The 19,721-nt window shown below is 28.4% G+C and overlaps 1 protein-coding gene across 2 annotated transcripts; it reads right to left on the bottom strand.

Moving 5' to 3' along the window:
- Positions 1–644: 644 nt before the first annotated feature.
- Positions 645–16,951, bottom strand: LOC107172914 (septin-7-like). Of its 2 annotated transcripts, XM_089224984.1 has the most exons (11): positions 16,365–16,951; positions 5,425–5,617; positions 5,177–5,362; positions 4,786–5,026; positions 4,486–4,705; positions 4,211–4,400; positions 3,986–4,145; positions 2,956–3,000; positions 2,643–2,778; positions 2,382–2,536; positions 645–2,278 (listed from the first exon to the last, which is right to left on the bottom strand). In XM_089224984.1, the coding sequence occupies exons 1-11, from the start codon at positions 16,683–16,685 to the stop codon at positions 2,230–2,232; spliced, it is 1,896 nt and encodes a 631-aa protein (XP_089081110.1). In that variant the 5' UTR covers positions 16,686–16,951; the 3' UTR covers positions 645–2,229. The 2 variants fall into 2 exon arrangements, with proteins under 2 accessions (XP_089081110.1, XP_089081111.1); XM_089224985.1 differs by lacking the exon at positions 2,956–3,000 and having other exon boundaries at positions 16,365–16,946.
- Positions 16,952–19,721: the final 2,770 nt, after the last annotated feature.

The following is a 19,721-nucleotide window of genomic DNA, read 5'->3' on the forward strand; positions in this document are numbered from 1 at the left end:
GATATCACGTCATCTTAATGAGTAATCGGGAATTTAATTTGTCACGGGTAACGCCATGTATAATTTACTAGTATATTATGATACAGGTAGGTAGGTTTAGTAAGTACTTACTTGTAAAATATGGTCTATATTTAAATCCAAATAATGATACGATCAAAATTCGATAAGTTTTTATAAATATTAATGTTTTTGTTTATTATAATTGGACTTTTTCAAGTGTGAAGTGAATATTGGTAAAATACTAAAATAATATAATAATATCTACAAACTACAATTTTCATGACGTGACTACTTGTTACCAAATGATTACCTACTGGTTTACTGTAATAAAGAAATTGAGAACAACTTTTTATTAGATTTCTTTAAGTTTTGGATTTTATAAAGCATAATAGGTACTAAAATAAATTATGTTCATATTTTCAAAAATGTCTACAAGAGTAGAATAAATAATGTATATTATATAGCAAGTACTATAACCTATGCATAATGAGTAATTCATCAAAAATTAATAATCAATGATGATATCAAATATTATAAAATATATTGGAATTGTATTTGTATTGATAAATATTATTTTTCGATATTAAAAAATATATATATATATATATTAGGTACCTAATTTATAATAAAAAAAAACAAATTGATTATTATTAAGTACACAGTTTAAAAAAAAAACTATATTTCATAAAATAAACAAATAAAATAAATACTATTAATTTCTATAAAAAATTTAATTGTTTATATAAATCAAAACCAAACATACAATAATTTAAAAATTTAAAATATAAAGAATGAATAAGAATACTAAAAGTATTTAGTTTATGTAGGTAGTTAAGTATCTAATAGTTACTAGTTATTTTCTTAATGGTATTTAAAAATATATTTACAATTTACATTACAGTTTAACAATGTTGAGTAGATACTCACGGTGGAGGAATAAACTTAATGGAAAGCACAAAGTTGTTATTTAACAATTAAATTAAAACTGTGCCAGATATATCGCACAGTATTTTAAGTTTAAAAGTGGTAAATTAGGTGTTGTAAATGTAGAAATACACACATTTATGAGTGTACATATATTTAAACATAGTTAGTATAAAAGATAAACATTGCGGATACCAGAAAATTAAGGCAAGATTCATTGCAATACAATAGTAAGATGATTAATATATATGTATATATATTATATATAGATATATATGTTAAATAAAAGGTTAAATTCATACAAAAATAAAATGTTATTATGTTCTTCCTTAACAATATTCCCAACTAAGAAATAAATTAAAACTATAAAACACCATTTTATTAATTTGTAAAGTAAATACTATTGGATGGACATAATGTCAGGGCACTTTACTTAATACTATTGTTCATTGATTTTCAAGCAATAATACAAATATAATGAAACAATAATATACTAGGTACAAGATCGATTTTTATTAAATAAAAATCATAAAAACTTTGAGCAATGCATGAACAGCTTTAATAATGGATTTGTTCGAAGTTAAACTATTAAAGGAATGCATAGTAGTGAGTAAGAGTAACAGTTATTAATGAAATTGTAATTTAATTTGTTAAAAATAATGGGTTTCAGTGATTTAAATTCAATTCTATTGAAAAAATAATAATACTTTTGACACATGTTATGTCAATGTTGTATAAACCTTAGTAAGAAAAATTTGGCAATTTTTTTGGAAAAAGAAAACATTATTTTACAGAGTTGTCATTATCAATTAATAATGTTATTACTGGAATGAATAAAATAGTCAGTTGGCGTTTGCTTAAAAATTACAGTTTTGATAAATTTTAGGCAGTAATATTAATTTATTTATGGATTACACAATTGAGCTTCATTTTTTTAAACTCTAAACACTATGGAACTGAAAAAAATTTGCATATAGTAAATGCTTACAAATTATTTCATCATTCAAACAATGTGTGTATATTTATGTATATATATACATATTACAAAGTTCAATGATTGGATAAGATTAATAAGACTATATCATTAAAACTAACGTAGTAAAAAATAAAAAGAGTATTGTTATGATAAATGTGGTACACACACACACACATATTATTGGTAACAAGTTTGACAGTCTAAGTTACATAACAACTGTTCAAACAAGATTGTACCCGATTCATACAACTTGGTCAAATAATAATTAGATAAATAATAGTTATAAATAATAATATGATTTTAAACATATTATTATGGCACTACTCGTTTCAGAATAATCCTTTTTTCTTGATTTTTTTCTCTTTTCCATCAGTAGTTCTACAACACAAATAAAGAATTTTTTATCAAACATACTGTATCAATTTGATTAATTAAAAAATAAGTTATAATTATTTTAATGCATGTAAGAAATATGACATACTCTCTTTCTAATGATCGCCTTCTCAGTTCGTCAAGACTAACACCACTGCTAGATTCCCAGTCTCTGATTTCTAATTCAAGTTGACGACGCCTTTCATCCAATTCACTAGCTTCAGATTCTAATCTCTTCAACATTTGTTCATTCTTTTGTTGTAACTGTTGAAAAAAATGTATGATAAATAATTTTTTTTACTACATCATAAAACCGTAGGACTAATTAGAATTAAGTTTAAGACCAATAAAAAAAAACCCAAACACTAACAGCGATTTCTGAATCTTTAAGTTTCTGTTTTTTTTCTTTGACTTTCATCTCAAAAACTTGTTCCATTTCAGTTTCCATTTTCTTAAGTTTGGCATCATGATCACGTTTCTCATCTTCCATTTGGGCTAATGGATTCCTATTATCAAAAATAGACAATAATAAATTATGTAAATTCAAACACCAACAGACTTAAAATGCTATACCAATCAACTTCAATGTTTTTTTACAATCTTAATTTGTTGTAAATTTATTGGACTAATTTTTGGATGAGGGAAAAGTTATTGTTTCTTTCATACTATTAACTGAAACTTACCAAACGGCAACGAAGGAATTGTTGATTGCTCCTGGGGCGCACGAGCTGGACCAGTGTGTAAGAAAATAATAATAATTTTTTTTTAATTGATATTATAAACATAATCAGTATAATGGTTCTAAAAAAGCTGTTGTTCACAAAAAAAAGCATTCAATGCTTGAACTACAAAACACTAATCTAATTACTTTTCTTATTAAACAAGAATTATAATCAAGAAGTTCTAATAATTTTCAACTTACACTCATAAATTAATATTTAATAGTATCTTTTTCTCTTGATAGTTATTATTTTTAATAGGTGTAGTGAGACTTCTATATAGTAAAAATATTTCTTCTTATAGTGTATTTTATCAAGGGGTGAATGATAAAAATATATGTTTAACTGATATTCTAGTTTAACTACTAACAAGGCAATCGATCAAATAAACAAATAATATTTGAATTAAAGATGATTTTATTTATATATGTTTAATTATTTATTTAAAATTGTTATCAACCTCCATCGTTAGGAGATCAAATAATTTAATATAATATACTGATATCCATCTTTTAATTACATTTTGGAAATATTATGAAACACTAATACACCTAACAAGCAAAATATAATTTTTTATAATAAAATAAATAGGTTAGAAATAACTAATAAAGTATTTTCACACATAGGTACCTATGTTAGGATTTTGATTTAGCATTTAAGTGTACTGCAATTCTACATTATTTTACAGCATATTTAGACTTAAGAGAAAAAAAAAGGAATTTTTATGGTCAAAAAGCCCATGCAAAACTAATAAAATAGCAAACCAAACAAATTTTTTTAATGGTTATTATGAAATAACATTAAAATATTAAATATATTTATGCAACTATTGTAATTTTTGAGGGTCTCATCCAAAAACCAGCCAAATAAATGATAAACAGATATTTGGATATATAGAAGATGGGATATTTTATAAATATGAAATGGGGCGCAAACCACAACCTTGAAAGGCTATCAAACTTGATTACTCATATACAATAATATATTAACTCACTTGGTCATTCCTTTGGGACCATCAGCTGAGAAGCAAGCCAATTTTCTAAATCTGAAGTTTTCATAATGTACGTTACTAGTCACTTCTTTTAGATCTTGTAAATGTGTTCTCAACAACATATTTCTTAGGGCAACAAAATCACAGTGATCAAGATTTTCCACTAGAATATAAATATAAACAAAAATTATTGATCATCATACTTAAAGTGAACTTTAATGTGTTTACCTTCAACTAAACCCCAAGGATACTTTCGTCCACGTACTTTCTTTCCATCTACTTCATGAACTTCGGTTGAACCAACAACAGCAAATGGTACACGTGCCTTAAGTTTTTTTAAATTTTCTCGATCTTCATCTTTGTCAGAATCAGGGAAATCGTAAATTTTGATTTTATGCTGGGCAATTTCTTTTAAAATCTAATAATAATAAAAAATAGTTTATATAGCATATTAATCATGGTTTGTCATGTAAAACTTGGCATGTGTAAAAAAAAATGTAAACCTGTTTTTTGTACTCTGTTACTTCGTCTGGAGTCATTGTATCTGCTTTAGAAATGATGGGAATTATGTTCACTTTGTCATGAAGTCTCTGCATAAACTCTACATCTAATGGAGTCATTCCATGACTATTAGACTCCAAAAAATATAAGCAACAATGTACACGGCTATCATGTTGTAATTTTCTATTAACTCTAGATTCAGCATTTAAGTATTCTTCATACCTAGTAATATCAAAAACATATTTAAAATACCATACATTAAACTTGAATAACATGTGAGTTAATAAAGAATTTATATTTACCTTGACTCAATATACTCGAGCACCGGTTGCCAACAATCTGAATTGTCAACAGCATCACCAAATCCTGGTGTATCAACTACCGTAAGTGAAAGATTTACACCCTTTTCTTTTAACATACATCTGTTAGTTTCAACTCGTACTGTTTTACCAACACGTAAAGAAGGACCAGGATGTTCTTTGCCATATATATCAGCTAAGAACATTGTGTTAATTAGGGTGGATTTTCCAAGACCCGATCTACCTATAACAATGTTTAAATTAAAATCTAACATAAACACCTGACACCTGTTGACACATAAAATACTACATGGCAAATAAGGAGGTATGATATATAGTATATACAAAAAACATAAACAAAATTTAAATCTGTGCAAAATTCAAATTAACTTACCAACAACCATGAGAGTAAATTCAAAGCCTTTCTTTACAGCTTTGCGATATACTTGATTGGGTAAATTAGCAAATCCAACATATCCATCTAATTTTTTCACTTTCCTATCATTAACCTTTCCAGTTCCTGATTGATCTGTTTTTAAAAGTTTTTCTTTATTTTCTGTAGGCTCCATCGATGACTCGACTATTCATTTAAAATCAATACATCATTTAAGTATAATAAATAACAAAAATCAAAGTACTTACCTTTAACAGGTGCTCGTGGTAAATTCATTGGAGCAGTTGATGGTAAATTTGTACTTTGATTGGTTTTTATACTGGTAACAGAGTTCTGATGGGGCACAGGGGAAGTTGAACTGGTATTTGATTGAACAGTAGACGGAGTTCCACTGTTTGCTGAAACGTCATTCTTGAAGAATAACTCTCGTTTGCTTTGCAGCTAAACAATTAACAGTAAAGATTAAACATTTTAAAAAGAACAGCAAACAAACATAAACTATTTACATTGTTTTGGAAAAAAATAATCAAATGCTTAATATCCTACAATCTTCAAATATTTTAAATATTTTAACACTAAATTATACAAAATTGATCATACTGAAGTAATGATTAAATATTTGTAAAAGTATTTAAAAATCAATGATGATAAATATTGGTAATTAATAATCTCATAAGATATAGGTATATATTTATTCATCATGAAAACTAATAATTTAATGATGATTTATAAATGTTAGAAAAATGTGTTATATATTATATATTATATATTATATGAATTTAAAATTATTATAAGAGTCAAAAAGTTGAATAACCAATATGTCAATTATCTGCACAAAGAGAGGAATTTAAATAATGAATCCTATAATATTTATCATTTATCATTAAACTATAAATATTATTATTGTGTATGAACTATCAACTATGATTGCATACAAATCAATTGTAACTTGGGCACATTAAATGCGATTAAAAGGCTCAATAGTGGTTACTGGTTGATTATGACTTATGTATGATACCATAAAACAATAGCTTATCAACATAATAACTATTTTCTTATGAACAAAATTAATGTTAAAATACTTCATGGTAGGTATATGTTAAACATAAGTTAAGATTAATTATTAGTAAGTTATAGTAACTTAAATACCACATCAGCAATATGGTATGGAAATAATCATAACACAATATACTAAAAGTGAATAGTCATAAAGGTAGTCATTGTAATCAATTAAAAATATATAACATATTATGATAAATGATTTATGAAGTAGAAATGTGAGGATTCAATGTTTATACAGTATTACATGACCAATAGAATCTAGATATGATAAACTATAGTGCCATACGCCATATATACATTGCTTTCCGTATACTATTATAGAATATTAAAATAAATAAAATTATATCTTTGGTTATTACTTAAACTTGACTTATTTTCACGCACGCACACACAAAAACACACGCATATAATACGAGTACAAATTAAATAGAAACATTTGTAATATATAATGATAGACAACAACGAGTTTAAAAATATTAACAACTAAATAAAAATCTATTACAACTAATTAAGTGATTAAACATATTTTGCCACCATTAGAATAGCTCAAGACAGACGCAAATCGAGAGATAATGTGCCATGTACGGCTTGTATAAGTGATATGCCATATAAATATATAATTAATTTTTTGACCTAGTTATCTTCTATTCAATTTAGTCATAAAACTAATAACTATAAAAATATATCAATACTTCAAAATTAGACATGATATTATATTTTTGTAAATTTCAAACCTATAAAATATAACAAACCATTTCTCGTTCGATAATTTTGAATACATTTTGAGCTCGTGCAATGAACAAAACTATTTGAAAAACCAACTAGTGAAATATAATCCCCATAAATATTTCACGGTTTTGTACCAAATTCAATTTAGGCGGCACAACAAAATGTTTATTCAATCACGTTCCAGAAAAATCACAATAGCATTATAAGATTCCTTAACCATAATAAAACAGCTTATCCAATTTATCAATGACACTCATAATTTAATTTATTATACCTTCGATTCATGATTTGAATTACCTACGCTTTATAGGCACGTCACTAACAAACATAAAATCTGTAATGAATAAATTGTATACTAAAATAGTTGTATATACCTCTAGTATAAGAACATTTTTTAGTCTAAAGAATAGCTTTTCATATATCACCAATAATATTAAACTGGCTTACATTTTTTGGATCACTGAGGATAGATTTGATAAAAATTAATAGTAACATTGAAGACTTACCTACTAATTACAATATGAGATAAATTTACTATAGACGTTATGTCATCATAACCGAAACATAAAATATATTGGGTACATTAAATGTAACAAGGAAAGTTCTAATTATTAATTATTTCATAAAATTATAAATGTAGGTACCTACATTGACTTCCGACTAATAACATTGAAATATAAAATAACAAAGATTTAAGAAAGAATAATAGTTAACAATAATTAATCAATATTATTAAATTGTGGTAATAAAAATAATGTAATTTTTCTTTGATTTAAATTATTTTGTTTAAGAGGACGCCACGCCCACATGTGTTGTCTCCGTCTTACAAACGTATAACATAGCAAAATCTGTTTAGCGCGGGACAACTTTACTCCCTTTGTATTTATAGAAGAATTACTAAAATTCCACAACCCATAGGTAAGAACTTTATCTGTGTCATAACGTCGTTATTTTTTTGATAACATAAATATAATTAAAGTTATAAGCTTAAGAAAATACATTTATTTTTTTATTTTTTCATTAAATTACTTAAAATTATTGGTTTGTGCTATCAAAAAAATAACGACGCTATGACGCAGATAAAGTTCTTACCTATGCGTTGTGAAATTTTGAAAATTCTATTATAAATATTGAGGGAGAAAAGTTGTCCCGCGCTAAACAGATTTTGCTATGTTATACGTTTGTAAGACGGAGACGACACATACGGGTGTAGCGTCCTCTTAAGAACCATAAGAAAGTATTCAAACTATATTATTGTTGTAGATATAAACGGGATGTGGATACATAATATATACTTACGAGAAACAAAATAAAATTATTAAATATGTAATACAAATATTTTAACTATCATTAATATTAAGCCGAAAAAACTATGATCTCCATCCCATAATATGTTCGTCGACCACATGATAAATAATTATACTACAAAGGTTCCATTGACAAATTTAATTTCCTCAAAACTTCATATCATTTAAAACATAAATATTTATTTAACGTACAAAGGCGTGGTTAATATTATAATTAGAGCGTAGTGACGTAATTCTATGGATAAGCTAGTAATACAGAAACAGAACACATGTGAAGAAACCGTAACAAGGGTTAAAACAAGAAGTCTGGGTGTAACCAAGGTGACATTCCTCAAAAATCAAAATTATTTCATACCAAAAATACTATAATAACCCAAATAACAAAGTAGATGATAAGGGGCATAATATGGAAAATGAATGTTTAAACAAATATATTTTTAATATTTATTCATTATTTAATAATTAACCAAATGTAACCCAGGTAAATTTTTGTTGATAAAAAAACAATTCATTTTCATTCAAAGTTGGCATAAATAATATTACTAAATTATTTCGCATCATCTATTACTAATTTTAATCATTGTAGTTCTATCTATTCTTTAGAACTATTGAAATCGATCAATGATCATGTATCTATACTTTACAATATTCACGTTAAATCATCTTAATTTAGAACACCTTCGTATCCTGGGAGTCGTGGATCTCCGAAATATAACTTAAAAGCAATAAAAAAAAAAACTTAAAATTTAATTGAGTCAATAATTATCCTAATCTGTAAGTAATATATATATATAATTCACTAATTTTATCAGATTTTTATATTTTATTGATTTATCAATAAAATTATGCATTAAAATATTGAATAATTCATAAAATATCGCCCATCAAATTCCGATTGGTCGAAACCACATGATATATTTTTGTATGCGTAAGTACCAATAAGTACCAACCCTACCACAGTATGAAAATTTGACCAAACAGATATACCGAATAGATATTTTGAAAAATGCCTTCAACGATGTTATCAGGTGGCGCCTGTCTCGTCCAAGACAATACTTTTCCGTTTCACCCAACGATTAGACTGTAAAAATAGTTGGCAAACAAGGTCATAAAAAAATTTGAGCTTCATTCAGTCAAGGAACACCTAGTGGAAGATGGTGTCTTCTTTTTGGAATTTTTTTTGTACAAATTACCATTCATTTCACATTTTTACCATGAAATATTTACTCAACGATTAATGTGATATTCCATAAACTCGCGTGGAACAAATTAATATTTCAAAAATAACTAAATCATTATTATTTTATAATTATTGACTTTAATAATAAAATACGGGTGTCCCGCGAGGATTTACCCATTGCGATATCTCTCGAATTAATGGAGATATCGAAATTCTGGTTTTGTAATAAGACTCACAGGGATAAGTACTATAATTATTTCATATTTTAATTTATTTTAATATTTTGATAAAAAAGTTTTTAAAAAAACATTTTTTTATTTAATTATTTCCAACAAATTAACTATAGCCATTTTTTAGAGTTTTAGTTTGCCTATAATGTAGTAACAATCATATTTTATTTCACCAAAATTAGAAAAAATACTAAATATCCAGAAATTAATGAAAGTAAAACTTTGAAACGTCAATATTTTCAGAAAAATAAACTTTACAAAATGGCTATATTTAATTTTTTTTTGGAAATAATTAATAAATATATATATATCTCTTAAATTTTTTTCAAAACATTAAAATAAATCAAAAAATTAAATAATTATAGTTCCTTTCTCGGTGAGTCTTATTACAAAACCAGAATTTCGATATCTCCATTATTTCGGGAGGCATCACCAGGGCCGGGCCGAGGGCCTGTCAAGGTGTGCGCAACATTTGATATAATTAAACTTTAAAATCTAGGGAGGGGGTGCAATTTTTATTTTGCCAGGAGTTCGGCTATTGATCGGCACAGACCTGGACATCCTGTATATCTCTAAATTAATTTGCATTTAAATATATATGCATATAATATAGGAATATACATAATTAACTACAATAAAAAGTAAATACAATGTTTTTCATTTAAAATATAATGCCGAACAAATATAATATTGAGTACTAACAAGTACAAAAATAATAAAATTACATTTCACTCAATGGTAATTTAATACTGATTAAGACATTAAGTGTTATGTATTCATTATAAATCCAAGGATATTCAATTTGTCATTTTCCAGGCAAAAATTCGATAACAGGAATACAAATTTCGGTAATATTATTTGTCTATCAGTAACTATTAAGTAATAAACGAATAACTATATTGGTTATGGCAGCCGAATGCGAGGATTTCGATAAATAAAAAATATTTATTGACATTGTATGTGCTTCGAGTATTCAAGTGCAGTCATAGTTTTAACGTATCAATGGTATTGATCATTAATCTATTATCAATACACCATTACTCATGCTATATATATAAATCAATTAAATTTTTACTGATAGTGATATATAAAATAATGAACTCATTGCATAATAATAGTATTAATTAATATTCTGCTATTAATTTAAATAAGTATATTTTATACAAAATATAATATTATGAAGCATCAAATTTTATTTTGCCAACTAGAAAATGTATTGAAATAAAATACTTTTAATTGTATAACAAGTTATGTTAATTTATTATAAATAATAATAATATAATATTAATAACAATAAATTTGATATAAACATATAATAACAGATGTAATTTAAATTGGAATACAAATATAGGTATTATATTAATATAAAATCATTATTTTCTAAGATAGGTGTTGCAAATATCAATAGCTAGGTTCCTAGGTTTTAATATGAAAGTAAAAAAAAGAAACCATAAACCAAATAAAAGGGGCAAATTCTAATAAACAAAATTTTTAGTACATTTTGTAACGAAAATTAACAGCACGTGGTGTCACAGCGTAGGATCAAGGTTAAAATTATAAGCAAACACTCCGAGAACCATTCTTGAATATTAGTCAGCTGTGGTCGCCATGGTGACGCATACGCATACGATCGATTTTTCTCCCCTGGATAAGCAACCAAAATCAACAATAACGTTCAGAGCAGCCCTCTGTAGTTTTTTTTTTACATTTCAAGGTCAGTATTCTGTAAAATCGCTAGTATAATCTCACTACGATGATATTAGTAGCTTTACTCGGTATTTATGTATTTTAATAAGTTAGGTATACGTTATTACGTTTTAAGCATTTAACTGCAAAAATGTTGAGAACATTTAAATGTATAACACTATGACTGCATTACTGTAGTATATAACATAAGTACCTACCAATATTGTTTTTACAACATGAAACAGTAAAATATACAAAATTATTATATGATATAGGTAAATACAATACAATGCACTAACCTTAATCGTTTAAGACTATCACAACATTAATACCTAATAGATATTCTTCATTAATAAACTAGTTTTAAAAAATTACAACACTAATTGACATGACATAGTGAAAACAAATAAAAGTAAAAATGTTGATGGATTCAAACAAAAATTAAACAAATGTAAAACAAAGGAATCTGAATCAGAAATATAATATTTGACATTAAAAATATGTAATAAAAAGTATACACTATACTTATAAAAGCTACTACTCATGAAACAATTTGCAAACATTAATATTTATTAATAATATAGGTACGTCAAGTCACCAAATTTGGACACAAATTAAATCTGACAGACCATATTATACACATCGGTTTCTATAGAATGTATACGTCACGTATATTATGATATTTAAATATATGTATTTAAAATGCATGTTCTTTCTATCTCTTATAAACATACGCACAATTATTGAATGTTCTATAAAAAAAACACTGATAAGACAGTACGCGACACATTTAATGTTATACAAGCTCACGACAATAGCAAGTAGCCAAAATTAATAATTCCATTTAGTTTAATTTAAGTTTTCACGAAGTTATTGAACAAGACAAAAATTTAGGAGCTTTAGTAGTGTAATAAAAACCACAAACAAGGTTTTACATTATGCTTGCCCTACCTATAATTAAAAAAAAATAATGTGATGTTCATTTGTAAGTAAAGACCGATATTAAGATTATTTTTCAAGTATAATATCTATAACCACTGTTAGTCAGCAAGAAAAATATGAGAGAAACACTTATATGTCTGAAATATGGAATTAACCCATGAAACGCTAAAAAAATACCTAATATTAAAAATGGTGTCTAAGAAATACTATAAGGTCCAGAAAAAAAATAAGATAGAATTATCATCAATTGGAAACACTCAAAATTAGTTTAAGTTTTTTTTAGAAGAAGAAGCTGTGTTATTGAAAGCCATGACAAAGTCATAATGTTGTTGAAGTATAACAAACTTATAAAAAAAGAAAAATATATATATTATTCTTTCAATATTGCTCAAGAATCCTATTAAATATGTATTACTAATGTGTATATTTGTAATTTATGCATTTTAAATTGTGTTCCAACAACGACGACAGTGAGAAACACCATTGCAGTTGTACGATTTCGCTTCACCAGCTCTTCGCGGTAATATTAGATACCATTGAAAATATAGCTTTTGAATGTATGACTCATCATATCGTTTAATGTAAAAGTATTAAAGTCAAGTTTTCCAACAAATTTTTAGAACCAATGTATATTGTGTACCTCTTAAAATGTATTAGAATGGTCCAGAATGAATGTAAAATGTATAGGTAAATACTTATAGTACGTGTATATATATTAGGATTAAGTACTGTTCATATAGTGAAAATTCATGCTATTTTTTAAGTTTCTTATAAAAATATATATTTAACAATAAAGATGGCATTATTAAAATCAAAAAGGTGTACAATACATAAAATGCATACTTAAAAAATTTTAATTATCTATATATAGGTATCTAATTAAAAGTTGCATACTTCATAAATTTGTAATTGTTCCATACATCTCTAGTTTTAATTTTAGCAAAAAACTATTTTGTCAGGCCAATATAAATTATTATAATTATTAGTTATAACTTATAAGTGTTGAAACTATATACTAATTTATCATAAGACCACAAAACTACAGATCAGTAAATAATGCACAATCGTTAAGGAAAACATGAGAAAATTATAAATATAATATATTTTATAAACTCACGGTTAAAAAAAGAGTGTACTTGAAATAACATACCAATTATTGATTTTATAATGAATTATTATAAGATGCATCAGTCCCCTAGATGTCACTGAATTGGAACCAACTAACCAATAGCAAATGTAGTTAGTAATTTGGAAATCAAACGGGTTTTAGTTTTAACAGCCATGTCACAGTTTTATTTAAATGTTTACTTTTAAAATCAATAAATCTTAACTTTTAATAAATGTCATAAAATTCGTTTATAGTTTACAATGAGGTCAACTTAAAAATAAAACCAGACTATTAAATAGTTTTACTTGAAAACATATTCATTTAAATTGTTTATATATTTAAGCGTGCAACTTAATGTTTCTAACCTTTAACACAAAGTTAATAGTATAAAAATATGTTAAAGGATATTAAATGACTGGCCATTGCGATACCTTGTTCTTCACCAAGGAATACAATGAACTAAAAATCAAACATTTAATTAAAAAGCAATCGTCCATTAACTAAACATGCCCCGGTGTCGACCGATGAATGTGGCATAATGACTACCAAATACTTCCATAATAACTCACAATATCATAAAAAATAACGATGAATCGATAAATTGCTTTCTAGCAAAAACACGTGTGACTCAAATAAACCAGTTTACAACAGTCGTATTATTGTGCTACTGTATGCACGGTGTAAAATATATTATTCGCAATGGGAAGACCTCGTCGTCAAGTATATTATGTGAAAGCTTCAGAAATACTGTTCAGAAAGGTCGCGGCAGCCCGGCAGCGTCTACTCGTCGGTCGGTATAAAATTTACATCAAAGGACAATAATAGTGGGACCTCACAGCTGAACACAAAGTGTATGAGATGTCATTGGTATGAGAGTAAATAATAATAATCATAAAAAGTGTTCACTATATAGGGCAGATGGACCGCTGTAACGAAAAAATATTTAAACTATACACGGAGAGTTGAGTGACCGGGATTTCACGTGGCTCTATATTTTATTATAATAAGAATTGATAATACAAATAACATAATATAATAATAATAACCGCACAATAGAAATGCGACACGTGTGCGAGTTAAGTATTTTTTAACGATAATAAAGGAAATTTCTTTACGTGCCCCGCAAACAATGCAATCGGATCAGTTGAGTATATCCCTGGCCTCGAACATAAATCTTGGACAGGAAATGTGATAAAACTCACCAATAAAATATCAATGGCTTAATAATAATTTGGAAAATTGAAAAATAATAATACTGTTTTGATATTGAATCAATAATTATAATTTCGAAGTTCGTCAATAATTTGTATGTAACAGCCAGCAGAGCTAAATACCACGTACCTTCTAAATTCTAGTTAAGCACGCGCTGAACCTAGACGGGGATTATCAAATTTGAATATGAAAACGTGGATTTTAAAAAGTAGAACAGATGATACGCGGCGAAATTGCACGTCAACACTTGTACAACATAATATACAGGTGGTGCACAAACATTCGTCATATTATAATAAAACGATAAATAATATAGCGATTATTGGCTAGCGTCAATACTACGGGTATAATGAGTAATGACGGAACAACTCAACAACCTAGGTAGTCGATTTAACTGTATTTTAAACACACGCTCACACATGGCAAGAGCAAACAACACTGTGCAAAGTATCCGACAAATGACGAGTATGATATAATATACCGATATGTGTTGAGCACGACAATGATATTGTTACAATAAACTGAACGCTAAAAAAAAAAAGACAAACTACAATTTCAACTTGGTTATCCGATACAATAATTTATAATAGTGGTAACAATATCGTCATCGCCGTCACATCATCAACCAACGAATGAAGAAAAGGGTAGAAAGAACATTAATAAAATAAATGAATAAAAACTGACGGGCTTCTCACGGATTATAATTATCATTCCATCTGGAATTTAAAAAAATATATAGGTAGGCACATATTGTATTATTATATTTATACATGCGTGTGTGTATTCTTAGTGTTACACCGGGCGGCGTGTGTCGCTCTGTTTTTCGTTGCTAAAAGGGGAAGAATATTATGCTCGTTGGGAGCGGTAGAGAAAAATATATAAGATAATAATACAACCGTTCGTACGAGTACAATTATTTAATATAATATCGTATTAAATTCAGTTCGAATAATCACTCCTGAGTTCACGGCCTCCTCGTCTCGAGTGTAGTATATTATCAACGTCGATTTCCTGCACACTTTGTTGTTTCATTTCGACCAGCGCAAAAACACGATGATTATTGTTCGAGTACCAAACGAGCGCATATTATTGATTGTTATGAACATAATGTACGGTATAACCGAACGAGAGGTTAACACGTGTGCACAACAACACTGCGCGATTGCATCCGTCGGTCAGAATATTATCACCGCGGACGTCGATTAGGTAGTTAATTAATTTAGCGACAATACGACGATATTTACGTGCGGTCGTCAGCGAAAGAATTCGATAACGAGACGTTTAAAAAATAATATACTACATAAACCGACCACCTCCATCGACCTACTCGTATCAAGGTTGATATACATACGAGAAATTATGTGTCCACCTTGGTGATGTATACATACGCAGCACACCAGAGGCACGAAGTGTTGAATAACGATAATTGGTTATTTTCTGATCGACAGAACTAAGTGAAAAACATAATTTTTTCCGACCGATCAACGTCATGTAAGTCCCGCCACGGTGTGTAGACGAATCGCACACATGCGACACGCCTTAGGTAAGGGTGTGACCTTTAAAAACTGCTAGTTCAGTGGGTGGGTGATCTCTGCGGATCGAAAAAACAACATCCTACCGCCCCCACCCTACACTCTAAGACCATAACTGAAGCCTAACCCAACGCAACAACAAGCGAGGTGGGTCGCCCGCCCGGGAAAGACTCAAAGACCTACAACAAGAAAATGCTTGCCTTGGTGCCGAGCACGGGTTTGGGAGCGGTGACGGGTGGCGGCGGCCCGACCGGTGACGACTGGTGGTGCTGGTGATCGTCAGACGCTGTCGCCGCGGCGGTGGTGACGGTAGTGGCGGCGACGGCGGCAGTGGAAGAAGGCGGCGGCGGCGGTCCACCCTGTTCGAAAATCCGCTGACGTTGGGCCAGGCGTTCCATGCTGGCCAAACGGTACGCGGCCGCCGCACTCGGCGTGTACGACTTGGGCAACGTCGGCGGGGGCGTCGGTTTGGCTACTCCGGCGCCGTTAACGCCGTCGCCGCCGCTTTCGCCGTTGATCATATTAATAAAACACTATTGCCCCACGTGAGGCAGCGACAAATTAATTTTTTTAATCGAGAACAACACTTGCGCTAACGGCCCCGCGAACGACAGAAGAGCGTGAAACACAAGTAGTACGCGAAACACCGCACTAGAAACGCACCACCCTCGACACGGGGGGTAGAAGTCCCGCCGAATGGGTAGTCGGTGTCGTTAAAGTCGTGTCGTCGGTGCGTCGTGAAACGTGTGCGCGGCGCGAACGCGAACTCTTGACTGCGCCGGCCGTGGACTACGAACGGTTCGCTCGGAGCCCGCCGCCCGGTGGTTAGAAGTTGACGGCGGCAACCACGGTCGTGAACGCGCGCGCGCGCTCAGGGGCGGCGGGATTTTGAAACTGGCGCGCACGGCGCGCCAGATGCACCGTCGACGACACAGTGTTGCCACACGGTGAGCGCAATGCGACGTCTTCGTGGATAAAGCGCACGTCATATTTTTTTCTCAACAATTATTATGTTATTATATTTACGATGAACGATGACTATATTATTAATATATCGCAAGTAAAAATACTAACACTTTGTCCGTTAGCATATCACGTTTAGGGCGTTTATAAATTGAAATATATTATAAACACTTTAACTTGACTACGCCGACAGCCGACTATGATACATTAACTATAATGACTACATTTTTACAAAAATGAATACTTAGACGGCGGTGGTAATTCATCGCGTTTTCAGTGTTTTGAGTCACTTCATATAGAAAAATTTAACGGGTCCCAACCTCCCAACACATTTTATTTCAGAATACCTATAATAAATTAATATGTATAGTATACAGTTGAAAAATCGTTATGAGTAAATTTTAAATATTCAAATTTGCTATAAGTACGTATTTTAATTTTTAAGTAACGGTTCAAGAATAAAAATTTCAGATTTTATTAAATAAAAATTTAATATTTTCAAACATATTCTACCTATTGTTTGTGTAACCTAAATGGTAAAAATGCTGAATACCTTTGGTCAGAATATTTGTATTATTTCTATGTACCTAGGTACTAACTATTTATACTTAAATTTTACGTTATTCTTCAATAAATTAATAAATAATTACATAGAATTTATAAATGATAGAAGATTAAAACTCACTTAGTTATCAAAACCTATTTTATAAAAAAAAAAAACAAATATGTTATGCATCATTTATGTTTAATCGTTTTCTTAAGGTTTAAATATTATTTCACTATTAAAATTAAAAAATTACCTGTCCAAAGAACCAACAATAAAAATTCTTTCTGTTCTAAAAAATGTTACAAGAAACTTTTGAATTACTTCTTTATTCTAGAATAACTGGTGAAAAAAAATCATTGAAATTAAATAAATTTAAATTACACAGTACAAATAAACATTTAAAACTTGGGATTTTAAAAACATAAGCTCACATTCAAAAATATCGAAAAAAATTATGTTACTACGTACAAAAATTACTATTATAAGAGACATTTGAATGGGACTGCCAATTAGGAAAAACCTGAAAAACGTACTCCGTCGTAAAAAGAAAACGATGGTATTTTATATTTAATGTAATGCAATCCAATTGAAACAACAACGATAAATCAACAGCACTATAGAACAACGGATTATTTTCTGTTAAGAAAGTACTAACTGTGTCCATAAGTCGTAAGAGATGATACGGGTAAAAAATAAAGTATACAATGACTGGGAAATATACGGCTTCGCTCGATCTAATAAAGAAATTCCTATATATCAATAATTTATACCAGCCACAAGTGGTAACAAGAACCTACGAGCCATATATGTCAACATGTAGATACAATATACATAAAAATATAGAACGCATGTCTTAAACCAGAGATATTTTTTTATATAATATTTTTAAATATATTAATGTAGAAAATGACGATTTGAGCAAAAATAAATTACAATCATTCAATAATGTAATACCTATAACTATGAATATTCTGCAAAAGTCGCTTAGTAATTAATGATTTAATATCGCCAATAATTTGAGGAATACAAAATAGAAATGATATATTATTTAAAATAAAGCAAATTATTGGTTTGAGGATGCTATAAAGTATTTTAAATGATCTATTTTATAACTGTACCTATCAGATTATTTGTTTAACCCCCGAAGCAATTAACCGTCTACTTACAACGGTCTACGAATAATAAAAACAAAAGGTGATCTGCTTTAAAAATTACAATTCTTCACCACATAAATTGCTTTTGAATACTATAACCTAAGCACTTAAACAAATATCATTAATTCTTTCATATCATAAAAGTATAATAGTTTAAATTATAACTGGATTTAACTACACTTTGATATTTGTAAGAATGTATGTTTCTATAAACAAATTAACTTATTATATATATTTAGCAATACGCGTAATACTTAATCAATATTAACAAATTATAAGTAAATTTTTTATTCAAAAAAGAAAACTACCATAATATTTCATACGAATTATAATTATTTACAGAAATATATAGGTGGGTACCTTTTAAAGCATTACTAGCATTAGTCAAGAAAAATTGTTTTTAAATTATTGAATACGATAACAGGTAAAAACATTGAAAAAACACATTCCTAAAATCAAAATAATTGAAATACTGTCACATAATATAATTCACAAATAAAATTTTAAAAACATAAATAATGCCAATATCAATGATTTATGGTATGTAGGACACAAATTTAAATGCAAACCGCATTGTTTCTGAATGTTCTATATCAGACTATATAAAATATTGATTTCTAAGCACAAAATTATTTTTAATAAGCTTTAAAATGAAAATTATTTTAATTGCAATTTTTGTAAATTTTGTAAAAATCAATAAATTTGATAAAAAAAATTGATCAATTTATTCCCTCAAAAAATAACAAAAACGAATTGATATTATATATTTGTATAAAATCATAGTATGATTATCATACATTTTTACAGAACCGTTATTGTTTAAGCATTTAAATATTAAATCCACGCCTTAAGTAAAAAAACCAATGATAATATTGTGTCATAAAACAATGAGC

This window comes from Diuraphis noxia, unplaced genomic scaffold, assembly GCF_037042655.1.
Source record: "Diuraphis noxia isolate RWA-SAM2 unplaced genomic scaffold, SU_Dnox_SAM2 contig0003, whole genome shotgun sequence".
Lineage (NCBI taxonomy): Eukaryota > Metazoa > Arthropoda > Insecta > Hemiptera > Aphididae > Diuraphis > Diuraphis noxia.